Source organism: Macrobrachium rosenbergii, chromosome 55 (genome assembly GCF_040412425.1).
Source record: "Macrobrachium rosenbergii isolate ZJJX-2024 chromosome 55, ASM4041242v1, whole genome shotgun sequence".
Lineage (NCBI taxonomy): Eukaryota > Metazoa > Arthropoda > Malacostraca > Decapoda > Palaemonidae > Macrobrachium > Macrobrachium rosenbergii.
This window is the reverse complement of record NC_089795.1, coordinates 73,410,716-73,424,743: the sequence shown is the minus strand read 5'-3', so window position 1 is coordinate 73,424,743 and position 14,028 is coordinate 73,410,716. Positions and strand designations below refer to the sequence as shown.

The 14,028-nt window shown below is 36.8% G+C and overlaps 1 protein-coding gene across 4 annotated transcripts in view; it reads right to left on the bottom strand.

Annotated features, from left to right (window-relative positions):
* LOC136835412 (U4/U6.U5 small nuclear ribonucleoprotein 27 kDa protein-like) overlaps positions 1-13,050 on the bottom strand; it is a 94,270-nt gene extending 81,220 nt beyond the window's left edge. The window contains exons 1-2 of one of the 4 annotated variants that reach the window (XM_067098908.1): positions 4,921-4,968; positions 3,436-4,375 (exon numbers count right to left, since the gene is read on the bottom strand). In XM_067098908.1, the coding sequence (XP_066955009.1) occupies positions 3,436-3,465 (30 nt within the window). In that variant the 5' untranslated portion in view covers positions 3,466-4,375; positions 4,921-4,968. Of the gene's footprint in view, positions 1-3,435; positions 4,376-4,434; positions 4,453-4,920; positions 4,969-12,903 lie in introns of those variants that run through there. The other 3 variants (XM_067098909.1, XM_067098907.1, XM_067098914.1) reach the window with 3 other exon arrangements.
* Positions 13,051-14,028: the final 978 nt, after the last annotated feature.

Below are 14,028 nucleotides of genomic sequence, written 5' to 3'. Positions count from 1 at the left end.
CCCATTAATATGCCAGTTACAACAGTTTTTTAAATAATTTTATTTGTGCCACTGTTTTGATCTCACGTCTATAGTTTCTTAAATTTCCGTCTCCAGTTCCCTATATTAAATGTTTCGCTATTTTCACATTATTTAGTTCTTTGGGTAACACTGAATATTCTGGGCTCCGTGTATTAAAGGTCTCCTTTTCTGAAATTGCTATTTTGGCATCTTGACAGATCATTATGGAGATCATCAGTCTAGTGCTGCCACTTCACAGTTAATGAAAATAACTGTATCGTATACAATTCAGGTGATGTTCTAACTTGGCTACATTCAATACTTTGATCTGTCCTACTGAGATATTCATCAACCAGTACTCCTAAGTTCCTCACTGTATTTAATTTTCTTACGTCTTAGTTGAAGTTCATGTCGAGTGTCTTCGATATCAAGCGCCTTTTGTTTACGTTTCTCTTTCAACCTGTTAATATACATTTTGTTCAATACTCATTTTGTTATATTAATTTTGTTCAAAATTTATTCTGTTTATTAGTTTTCATTTCCTTCACTGGGTTCTTTACTTTGGTCGTGATTTCAGCTTCCAAGACCAGCTAAGACTTTCATTTAAGATAATTCACATTGCATGTTTTGTTTCATACTCCGTAATTCGACATTTTTACATAAAACCGTACCTAAAAAAAATTACAATTACCTAACCTTTAATTAGAAACGAATTTATATGGAAAAAATGCTCATTAAGAAATCGAGAATAACATGCATATGAAATTAGACACTGGAAATGAAATTAGACAAATTGAAATGTGACTGGAAGCATGAATTAGCCTAGCTAGTTGTATCCGTTGTATATATATATATATACATATATATATATATATATATATATATATATATATGGTGTTACATATATATATATGTGTGTGTGTGTGTAAATGTGTGTGAGCAATCGAAGCACCAATATATTTCTAGGTGATTATCTGAATGCACATATAACTTGTCACAGGTTTCCTCGGGAAAATGCTGATTTATCAGAGGTTTTCCACATTGTACGTAAACAGATAAGGCACTCAATGCACTGTGACTAAAAATGCATAGTGCTATAGCGATGACGAAATTCTTAACTGATCTCAACATCCGTTTTAGTTCCTGTCAGCATATCGCCGCCGGGCAGCAGCTTTTGATTATTCGTTCGTTGCTCTGAATATTTATTTTCCTTCCCTACTTTTATTTTATGCGCTTGTTCTAGGTAAAATATCTAAAGGTGAATTGATACTTACTTTACCTCAGTCTATGCAAGTACATACATTTTTTTTTTAACAAATGACGCCAGGGTCTCAACTTTTACCATGTACAGAGAACAAAAAAACCGTGGAGGAGTGGGAATCTTTGTCAAAAAAAAGTGTGTACAAAGTATCTATAAGTGGGAATCTTTGTCAAAAAAGTGTACAAAATGTGTTCAGTGCATTTAAATACCTCAACACTAAAATAACTGTTTATAAACCACCAAGCACACGTAAGAGATCGTTCCTAGATGAATTCAGTGACTTCCTAGACTTGTTAGCTAATAACAAAAAAATGACTGATCTGTGGTGACTTCAATCTACATCTGGATGATAACGATGACAAATGTCAAAGAATTTACAGTTACTTGAAAGCCACGACTTCGTAAATGTTGTGAAAAAAACCATCATTATTGAACCATACCACAGACCTTGTGATACAAAACAAAAGCAACGAGATTGTGAGTGACATCCAAGTTGCTCTTTATACTACAGAATCAGACGTACTCAGGCCTGTTTTGAAACGAATGCTTCGACCAAGGTCTATTGACCTTGGCTTCGACAACCTTTTCTTTAGTCCAAACAGCTTTCAGGTCTAGGTCCGACCCACTATCACGTTGCTAGTCTTGATTTCCCTCTAATAGTAAAGTATTTTTATATTCTTATAGCTTCCTCGTTGTGTAGCAATTATTGGTCCATCGTTTGCAAAAAAAAAAAATCTGAGTGCTGTTACCATTATGTTTCATATCCTTTTTCCTTCCATTCCTAACTCCTAAATCAACATGAACGTTATCAATTTAACAATTAGGCTATAGTTGAACCTTGTCTTATATCACTATGTATTTAAAGTTATTTTTTCATTTCATAGTCTGCTAATTGTTGTCGGACCTCCAACATACATAGCTGCTTTTGCATCAATTGCTTTCGGTTGAATTTTTCTTTGCCCACTGCCCTTCTTTCAAAATTCACTTATAGACGCTCTTGTTTCCTCCTTCATTAGAGATGTATAAGTACTATGGGTTTTGCGTCTTTTACTGTGAAGTATCCTACTCTTTTACCATCGTCAATCTTGATTCCTCCGTTCTTTGCCTTTACTTTTTTTTATTTTTGCGTATATGTTTATTTCAAAACATACCAACTGTGCTCGTTATGACATACGAAAAAAAAAGTTTTTTTCTACAAGAGTATTTGGTCAAATTCCCGCAAGTCCCCCTATAGAAAAAAAAGTTTAAATTTTCAGCTTTTCAACTTCCGTACTCTATGAAGAATTTCACAGATTATAGAAAAATTTAGAACCACCGGATAAAAGAAATAGAGAAAACTGATAAAGACTAAAAAAAAAAAAAGTGCGACACTGGAATCTAAACCCAACTGGATGAAACAACACTATAAAATGCTCCCTGCAGATAAGATGAGATACAAGAATACTTAGTAAACTATGTACCCAGCAAATGCCAGGTAATACAATGCTCCTCATGCATATAAGTAGGACAGATACAGGTAAACTTACATATCCAAAGTGTTGGAAAGACCATTGGTTAAAGGATTGTAATCCTGATAAGGCAAGTGTATACTTTGCCCTAGCCCATACAGGGCAGAATACGAATCATGACATGTACAAAAAGGCCAGAAGAAATAATACAACTGATCATGAACAACTATTACAAAAAAGTACAAAAAGGCCAGAAGAAATAATACAACTGATCATGAACAACTATTACAAAAAAGTACTGCGCTATAATCGACATTCACTCGTTATAACAAAACCACTGAAACACCAGACATTTTAATGAAGTCAACTGTTTGTAGCGGCAGGGTCAGCAGATCTGATGACTTCTGTGTCTTCTGCAAGTTAAGCTGTCTACCTGACCAACCGACTCTGATTTCGGTTATATTCTCTCTAGCTTCTTGCTCATGGGTGCTTTTGATACGTTCATATTTCTAATTTCAGACATTACGTCTGGGGAAAAACGTGCAACTCACCGACCTTCCATCACTTTTCGACACCTTGACAATTACAGCATATCAATTATGAGAGAGAGAGAGAGAGAGAGAGAGAGAGAGAGAGAGAGAGAGAGAGAGAGAGAGGGGGTGTAAGACACTTCTTTGAATGATTAAACTAACGTTTCAATGAAAACGGGAAATTTATGATACGTACTTTACTTACTCTCCAGGAAAAACCTTCCATAGCTTAGGGTGAGAGCTCGGAATAACCGACAGGTCGAGTTTCGTACTTCAATATATCACTGCACCTTGGGTGGACGACAATTGGCGTATTTTACGTGTTATAGATGGAGATTATTTTTCCGTTGGGTGATATCTGGGAAGGGGTCCATTGGTGTTGCTTAATTTTAGAAAGAGGCACGGTTTGGTGTTAATGTGGGACGGTTGGAGTATCAACTCGAACAAGTTTTACATCTTTGATGGCGTTTATGACAAAACCTAGGGCACTGTAGCCTTCATGTGTGGTAAAAAAGTTTAAATAGATAACACCGCTGCAACCTAAATTTCCGTTCACGCTTACTGGTCATGTCACACAAGTTACACTCTTACCGTAGTCCACATTAAAACACATCCCATCATTTCTGAGCGATAGCACAGTACACTTCATACGCGGTAGAGAGTCTAAATAATACACAATGCTACTGGAACCTTAATTTCCGTCACTCTTCACAGTTACTGTTTATTTCACAAATGTTATGCTCTTACCGTAGTTCACATTAAGAAACTTCACACCATTCCTGAGCTAAATTATGAATGCCTGCATTCGTCTTTATGCCTCCCATTTCACTGTACTTAATGCAACTCATCTACCACCTTTCCAATATATTCACGTTCACTGTATTTACAGTCATTCACTCTTTATACACAAATGTTATTTTTCATTTTTCTTGTATCATTATTCTGTGTATTGCAGGTACTTTCACAGAGAACTAAACACTTCTTGGCTGTACGTGAGACGCATAGGCACAAGAAATATGAAGCATACGTATTGCATCGATGCCCATTCTTTCACAAAACGTTCCATCAATTAAAATTTTGAGAGACTCTGCTTCGATACATTTGCAATGAAATCAACATAGCTACCAAAATATAATCTGTGTTCAATTAAAAAATACATAGAATTAAAATGAAAATGTAGGTTATAGGTATTCACAAGAACAATAATCCCATCCGAAATGTAAACAAACCAGAGCTATGCTTCAAATTAGTGATCGACTTGTATGCTAGCCAGGTGGATTGCCAGAAACTACTAGCTGAGTTCACTCGTGCTCTGAATGGCGGGCTCGTAAAAATATGTTAGTCTTTTCAATATATCAAATTCTTACATTAAACGAGAAGAACTACGCTGTTAAGTCAAAATAATTTTTATTGAAGCCAATGACAATTAAACTATCTTAATAAAATATTCTCATGTATTTTCAACGATGCAATTTCTCTATTTATCTACCGGTCAATTTTCGGCGAAAAACGTATCGAGAACACACATCTACCATTTCCCCAAAGGGTACGTTCGTATTTCACAAAACCAGCAATTACTTCACGACACACCGTATTCCTAGTAACTCTTACTTTTGCCAATAACAGCATGCTATAATCCCAAACCAAATAAACCAACCGAAGTAAAAGATGTTAAGATTACTTTGGTTGAACGAAGAATTGCGCACATTACTGGTTACTACAGAAATTTGAGGTAATGACTCCTTGCATATGCCACCCACTCTAACAATCCAAAACGTTTTGAATTATTTTCATATGTGTGTGTGTGTGTGTGTGTGTGTGTGGGTGGGTAGACATCCAGACTGTAGGCGTGTTCAATAATAATAATAATATCATCATCTTGGAAGGAATTGAGACAAGCCTGGTGAGGTCGTTATAACGTAAGGACCTTTAAATAAGGTGTGCTTTCTTTGCATGCATACACACACACACACACACACACACATATATATATATATATATATATATATATATATATATATATATATATATATTATATATATATATATATATAGAAGCTATATATATATTATATGCATGTATGTAAGTATAATAAAATCAAAATGTATGCCAGGTCAGGTCTAGTGTTTTACAGGTATTACGCTGTTATCAGCATCACCTCCAACCCTGCATGACGCGAAAGGTTCTCTACAAAATTCCTCCAGTAATGTATTTTCTGCGCTTTATCTTCACCTATTCTCCACTCATCTTCAGCGTCTTCATAGATCTCATTCACGTAAGGCTTGGTCTAACTTTCTGGTGCCCACAGAACCGAACTGACTCTATCACGTATTATTCATGGGTTGTGCGAAGGACATGGGCAAGCTATCTTCATTCCCCTTATTATTTTATTATTAAAATAGTTTAACCTGACCAATGAGCTGACTATCAGCTCTCCATACTGAAAACCCTATCCAGTGATTTAAATGAAATACCAGGTCTAGGCCAGAGGCCAAGCACTGGGACCAAAATGTCATTCGGTGTGGTAGAAAATGAAATTAAAAGTTGTACAATGGCACATGCTTTTACACTGGAACACGTGTATACATTAAATACATTTACTAATGTTTAAACACACAATAAAAAATATTAAAATCCAGAATAAGCTACGTAACATTTATCTCATCAACACGTGATACTTCCATAACTTCCCTAATGGTATAGTTTCTAGCAATAGCCGACCACTTGGCTTCTAATATTGCTCTTAAAGATTTTTCTGAAACAGACAAAATATTTCAGATATAGTTTCATTTTCATACCATGATTCCATTACCGTACAGCAATACAGATCACAGACTTATGTATATACAATCTTACTTTCGTCCATTTGTTTGTTTGATTTCCAAGTTTTATCCAACCTGCCCATTATTTCCTTAGCATTTTTAGTCTGTCACTATATTCCGACACAATGTGAACCTATAATGAATATCATCTTCATACGACCTTTCTCCCACCTCCCTGTGGAGTCGGCCGTTCGAGTCTTCCTTCACACAATTCTCTCTCTACGAAGTCACTCCATCTAATTTTCCGACTATATATCTCTATTTCTACCGTCATTGACCACATTATACGTTTTCCTCAACGTGTACTGATATCGCCGTCCTAAATATCTGAAAGATTCGCCCTCATCAATCCTTTCTCCATCTAATATTGGGAGTACTTTGGTTTGTTATCTACGCGTCATGAATCCCCGAGCGGCGTCCCATGGAGCTCCCGCCATTTTAGTACTAGCACCTCAGAGGTGAACGTGAAAACATGAACAAGAGGAAGTGTATTCTAGCGATAAACAATGAAAACATGAACAAGAGGCAGTATATTCTAGCGATAAGCAATGTAGATCGCATACGTAGATTCATGACTCATCTGCAATACTATTTTTTCTTAGATTTATTTTGAACCCTATTTCTCCAGATGTATGGTGCATTCTATAAGCAAGATTTGACATCATGAACTAATTTTGAATCTACTTCGTTCTCTGACAATTTCAAGTAGCCTACATAGCCTATTTCACGGAAATGTCCAAAACATTGGTCTCTGGGGTGACCTACTATTCTCTAGACGTTAGTCAGTACGATGGGTTAGAGCCCTGTTACGATTCATCTGTCTGAACGATGCAACATCAAGACAAAAAACTATCAATGGGGATTCTGTCGATATGAGTGGGAGGTGTAGCTATTCCAGTTCTGAACATCATTAGTCCTTTCACCCATCAACCAAAATTATTTTCTACACAATTTAAGCATGGTGGTTCAACATGAATAAGTGGAAACCGTGAATGAATAAAAAACCAATGGCAGGTAAAAGGGGTTAGCCAAATAAATACTGGAAAGATGGACGGTGATTCATAAGACGTTTTGGTGCTGGGGAAGTGTGAAATGATGGCGTGGTCGAAAGTACTGTAACTCGGAATGTGCAGGCCCAGTATGAACAGTGTATGAACCACAGGTAGGAACCCTGGGAAAAACCGGCGTGAGCGGCCATTTCGTTATGCATATTAATAGTTGGAACCCAAGTTAACAAAATATGATGCCATCAAGATCTGCTTTTATAGCGTTAAAGACTCATTCTGATTTTGGACGTTAGGCTATATGAAATATTCCAAAAGTGATTAAATATCACAGGGGAGCTTATCTTACATTTCTGTCGATAACATGTGATCACTAGGTATTGTTATTTTCCTCACAAAACTAAGGCTATTCTATCCAAAAACGCCCATGGGTGTACCTCAACGGTCTCGGCTGCATTTTCTCTTTCCCACTCCCACACTGGCAATGCCAGCCCCTTTCCATTCCCACACAGGCAATGAATGCCATTCCTCTTCCATTACCACACTGGCAATGACATTTCCTTTCTATTCTCACATTGGCAATGCCATTCCCCTTCCATTCGACTTGGCAACTAGCTCTGTATATCTATTCGTATATTAAAAATTTCATTTAATAAATGACTGAATTATTATATTCACAGTGGCGTCATACGGCCATCAACACCGAAACATACAACCATAATCTATCTCCAATCAATATGTGTAAATTCCTATATACTTAATCAAACGATTATCAAAACTCGAGTGTAAGGAAGCATGATTTCAACTCTTTCTCAAAGTTTCTTAATATCGTGGGAGGCAAAATATTTGTCACTCCCGCTCATTCTGTTTCAGCACTTTCTCAAAAACTAGACAGAATTTTCTTGCGGAAAACCGTTAGGCCTAAGCAGGACTCACTGCGCCTGCACGGAAATCTGACGGGAGCGTTCAAAAAGAAAGGTGGCTTTGATCTTGCCATTAGACTTCACAATTTACACAAAGTAGCCAATTTAAGCAACAAGACTGAAGTTGGGCATGACTGCACTAGTACACAGCACTTCTAGTAACAGACTAATATTTTGACTTAAATTTTCTACAGTAGAGCTCAAAAAAGAAACAGCATGACTTCAACAGATATCCTGTTAGTTGCTGGATAAGGCAAGCATGAGCTGGCACGGCCTCTTGCGCCTACAGCAGCCAATAAAGCGCAGATGCGTACAACAAAAAAGTTCTTTTTGTATCGTATGTTCGAGTGCTAAAAAATATTTTCTTTAATAAAGACCGAAGAAACAATCTCCCATAACACACAGCTTAAATTTAAACCATAACATTTCAAAAAATTTAAAATAGATAAAACAAATGTACTAAAATCAACTAGTGGCCGTAACCACGAAAAGTGGCTGGCTTCCGGGACAAATGGTTGAGTCGCACACACGAGCTTGAAAATACAGTATCTAATAACCAAAACTGTTATGTATATTTATCTAGTTAACCTCCTCAAAAATAATGAGTTACTACCAAATATTCATCTATACAAATTACACATTTTATTTATGCCAAGATACTGTTCTTAGGCCTAGGTGTTTTACTGGCTAAAAAAAACCCATTTAACTTTCAAACGGCTATACGAACAGCTCCTGGCCGGAAAGCACACGAACAGCTCCTGGCGGGAAAGCACACGAAGTTGTTCACACATTCTTACAATGCAAGTTACCTTATAAATCAATAATAACAATACACCAGGATCAACAAGGACTTTTCAGAAAATGACATTGTTCGTCAGTTAAAAAGAACTATGTCACATGTCTAAATACTAAAAAATATTTAAATTGCCGCTGATAACTATATTTCAGGCATGCATGATCCACCTTCTGTTATTCTTAAAAAAATTATATATGCCGTTTACTATGATATTACTTTTTTTTTTTCCTGTGGTCCCAACCCGCCGAATAGCTTTTCAAGACCCGCAAACATGGTCCAATAAGAGACCATGCCCCCAAACTCAACTCGTACATAAGCCTACATGATAACGTAGCAAGTAGCATAAGCACTACCAACCTCGGAAACCTGTGCTTTGAGCTAAACAATAATATTTTGTCATAATAAAATCAAATTCAAAATTGAACGATAATAAATCAATCTATTTTACCCGTGAGTTTACTTATGGTCAAGTGAGGCAGACAACTTGTGCTACTACATCTTCGAGTTCGTTATAGGCCTATAAGTTAGTTTTAAATCACTTTAAACAAAAAGATAGTTGCAGGCTTTTGTAGTATTCTTTGAGTTTCTCAAATCTGGAAACAAATAATATAATTTTTTTAGATATGTGCCTAATTAGAAAATCCTGCATTTCTTTTGGTATTGCTCACAGGCGAAGCTCGAGTAGCCTCACCATAATTTCATGCCGATACATAAGATCATATTTATCACCCATACATATAAGGAAAACAATGTCAGTCATGTATTTACAAACTTTGTCAGTCATTTATTAACAGACTTATCTGTATGGAAAAGAAACAGAAAACATAATGAAGGGTTACGCATAAATGGCTGATATCGAACGTGGCGCGGACCGAAAGCTTATCACTTTTGGAACCACCCATACTGTTTGGCGGAATGTATTAACTAATGCAATTTGGTAGCGTTCAGCAATGATACGTTTAAAACCGGTGAATGGCATAGTGCCTACAATAGCAATCTGAGGTAAAAATGCTGTTGATAATCCTTCTTTATGAAAGACAAGGCCGAGTGGGCATGGCTTCGTAATTATAGTCGGTTTCAACTAATTTGTCCACACGCGGTGAAGATGTGGCGCCGAGAATGGATGACAATCAATGTTTCAGATATCGCTGGCTTAATGTTGCAAATATAAAACTATCGTTGGCTTATTGCGATAAATATAAAACTATCGTTGGTTTATTGCGATAAATATAAAACTACCGTTGGCTTATTGCGATAAATAAAACTATCGTTACTTATTATGACAAACATATAAAACCGTCCCTTCAGTATAAATAATGGACATGCCGATTCATATCGATAATATAAATTAGCGTATGTAAAGCGCATGAGGATAATGCTTTGAATCAGTTCATCAGATCAAACAAAATCGAACGATGGGCTTTCAATAGTTGTTTTACCTCATTAATATTGCCAGGATGGTGACCGCCATAGTCCGAAGGTCCGATAGTCCGAAAGTCAGCAGGCCCGATAGTCCGAAGGTCCGTAGTCCGAAAGTCAGAAGGCCCGATAGTCCGACGGACTGTAATCAGCCCCCATTCCTCCATAGTTAATATTATAAAATTGTAACCAGTAAACACGTCGGAATGCCGGCTTAGACCTACGACTATCGGACCTTCGGACTATCGGGCCTTCGGACTATCGGGCCTTCGGACTAACGGACTGTAATCGCCAGGATACACGTAGACCTACGCTCACAAACTAAAAAGTACAGATTTTCATTGTCCAAACTTTATTCTATGTAATAGTTTCAGCCAGTATGCTTACAAAAATAACTTTATTACGATAAATTTGTAATATCTACATTCGCAAACTAAAAAAAAATAACCTTGAAACATGGACAACCGAACGCTAGGCTTATGCAGACATTTTATTTCACTAGCCTTCTTTTATGCACACATTCCATTTCCATCGAAATTATTTTTATGTTGTAACCTTTATTTATTCATTCTAAGTATCGTTCCAATGCTCAAATAAAATGAAAAATGTTTAGGCCTAGGGTAAATGATCGCCGTGACACGTTGAATAACTCTCTCCTCCGTTGTTTGAACACTTCAGAAAATGCACCGAACGCGCCGCCAACAGCATCAGCAACCCTGCCTCACACAACACGGCTCTCTTACGTTCCAATCAGCACTCTGTTTTCTCCTAATTACGAAATAATGGTATATTTCTGGTAAACAGAGGTTTATTAAGATTTGAATGGCGAGCGGTGCAACTTACCGGCCATGACGCTCTCTGAAATTTTAGCATAAAACTTTAAAAGTGGATGAGTGACGCAATCTTGATATCCCGAGTCACTTGCGGCAAACAAGCTGCCCATTTCTAAGTTAAATCTGCAAAAATTGTACGTATAGACGCTGGGATACTGTTTCTTTACAGCAATGCGAACGCTGGCTTTCCTTCTTTCGGCCGTGGACGGGGAACTAGCGAATTTTGGGGGACGCTGAGCGCTAGATATTTAAATAATAATTAGAAGCTAAACACCAGAATATGCAGAAATTGAATAAATGTGACATGTGTTCATTATAATTCATTTGAAAATATTCTTTTCTTGAACAAACCAGATTCCTGGAGACAAGTTTCAGCGCTTTTGCTGAGGACATTATTATTGATGTAGCTATTTTTCGCGTTTTCCTATCGTTTTTAATTTATTATATATATATATATTTCATATACAGTAATATATACCATACATGTAGTTTTCTTTGTCAAATAATGGTGTTTGTAATAATTTTGGATCTAAATCTTTATTTCAATCCTGTATTTTGACTTCATGGCATCTTGACTCTCGTACCAATTCTAGATAGAAATATGGACTTAATCAATGAAAAGTCCTAACTACAACACACTACATTTTTATCATGAACAATTACTAATGAGTCGTTTGCTCTCGTATGTCTGCAGTTAAGCAGATGTATTGCACACAAGCTGAAAATTGTTCCCACAGTATTCGCTACTTTGATGGAGTTGCGTTATTGTGAACAAACATGTCATATTTTTAGTGCCATTTTGAGTGAATTAAGGAAATGTGTATAATTTACAATCAAATACACTGTAGCTTCAGCTGTGAATGTGATATGTTCGTTAAGGATAAAACCACGGATTACAATAAGTAAAATTCATTTTCCAGTTCAACCACATGGCGACGGGAATCATAACTCATACTTCACTATTATAAAGTAACAAAATGTTTTATCGTGCTGATTACAAACTAAAATCTGAGCAACATCGATAAACATTACATTATATTCCCAATAGTGTTCCACACACTGTTAAATGAGCGCTGGGGAAGAAGTGTCCAAGTGCTCATTCAGGGTGTATCATCATTTAGGAGGCCACATACTAGAGATTCACTAAACCACGTATTAGGCTGGTCATAACTGAAATAGGGCTATCCTGCCTTCCAGCTAATATTGCATTTACCTTCCCCAGTCTCAGACATCAGTGGGTCGTGCTATAATAGTTCAGATATTAGGCTGCTCATGTAATTTACATGCAAGGAATTATTAAACATTTACCTTTTGTAATTGGTGTGCTTCAAAGCTTCAGTTTGTCTTTTACTTCCCTACGATGAGACAAGACAATTACAGTATTACAAGTTCATATGGTTTGCATTTGACCCGATTAGACTTTTGTTACAAGCTCGTCATGCGTGTGCTTATCGATATAAATCGTCATGTTTATGATTTAAATAAGAACATGTGAGGGTTCTTTGCATACAAAAGCATTCAGGTGTATCACCGAAAAAACAGTTTCGCATTTTTATCACATTGAGACTACGATATTGGCAATACAGATTTCAGCCAACCACGATTAACTACTCGTTGGTTTTGGTAACTAATGTTTGAAAGATCCGATTTATGCACTGTGGTTTTTTTTAAGGGACTTCAACTTGTTATCCATCTCAGAATAAAACCAAAATGAGAAGTCAGCCTAGGCCTAGTTACCCAAGGCTAAATGAAACATTTGTATAATTTCGTGCTACCGAGATGTCTGTTTGTTGTCGGTTCAAACTGCTCCAGGTCTCCTTCCTCGTGCCAGACTAAAAGTTATTTACGTTAGATTATAGTTACTTACGTGACTTGTCATCTTATAGAATACGATGTTACACCCGGGGGGATTAGCCATCTCAACCTCTTTGCACGCAGGTCACCGAATGACTGAGGAATGGGAGAAAACTTTAACGGCCTAAGAGCATTTCTTAACTGGCGTACAAACCCGTTAATAACGCGCATTTCTTGTTAAAAACTAAACTTATCTAATTCGCGCATCCTAACTGCTTTCCAGAACCTTCCGAATATAGAATGGGGAAATAAGACTACATGAATATTAATAATTTTTATATAGTTCGGTTCTCGCAAATATATTAATAAATATATTACTTGGTGGTTTCCCGCTTCCCTTCCCTTTCGTGGCACTCGTTGTTAAGCGTCGTACCTTTATGAAAGTACTAAAACGGTATGTATTCTTGGGTTTTCTGTAATCAGCAAAAAATAAGACTTGACTGAAGGTAACCTACCCCAACACCTGTTTTACAAATGAAAGGCAACCAGAAAAATTACCTGCTGATTTACAGTTTATTTCAACTGCATGGCAGAGACGTAAACGATTAGCCTATGCTGGGACATTGGTGGTCCCATGGTTCCCCTGATACTTGACCGATAAAAAGCAAGCAGCCCGTGATTTGCGTTCTAGACCAGTATCTAGAATAAAAAAACAATGCTTCGAGTAACATTACGAGAGAGTTGAAGAAGGTATTTGCGGGCATTGCTTGGGTAAATGGACAACACAGTGCCTCTTTAAAGTAGAGATTATCTTTAACCAAAGTCACTGCACCATGGTGGCGAATACTGTTAAAGTGACAGTATATGCACTCTACCTGTTTTGTACTTTGTTACACCGATGAGAAAAATTTTTTTGTTTAATAATCCATATCCTGAAGTGCAGAAATGAGTGAAAAAATGAAAGATCTCAAGAAATCGCCTTAGGTCTAGACATTTGCTACCTGGCACACAGGATATTTTGTTTCTAACGGGTTCGAATCATTTGCTAATCGAAGGAAGGATGAAGTTGATTACGCGCTTTATTAGCATTGCCAAACTTATTTTTCTAATGGGAAATGCAATGTGAAAAAGGAAGCTATCTGAAGACTAATTTCAATAACACAACTCTAGAGGGGACCAATCTGCAATTAGTTTACAG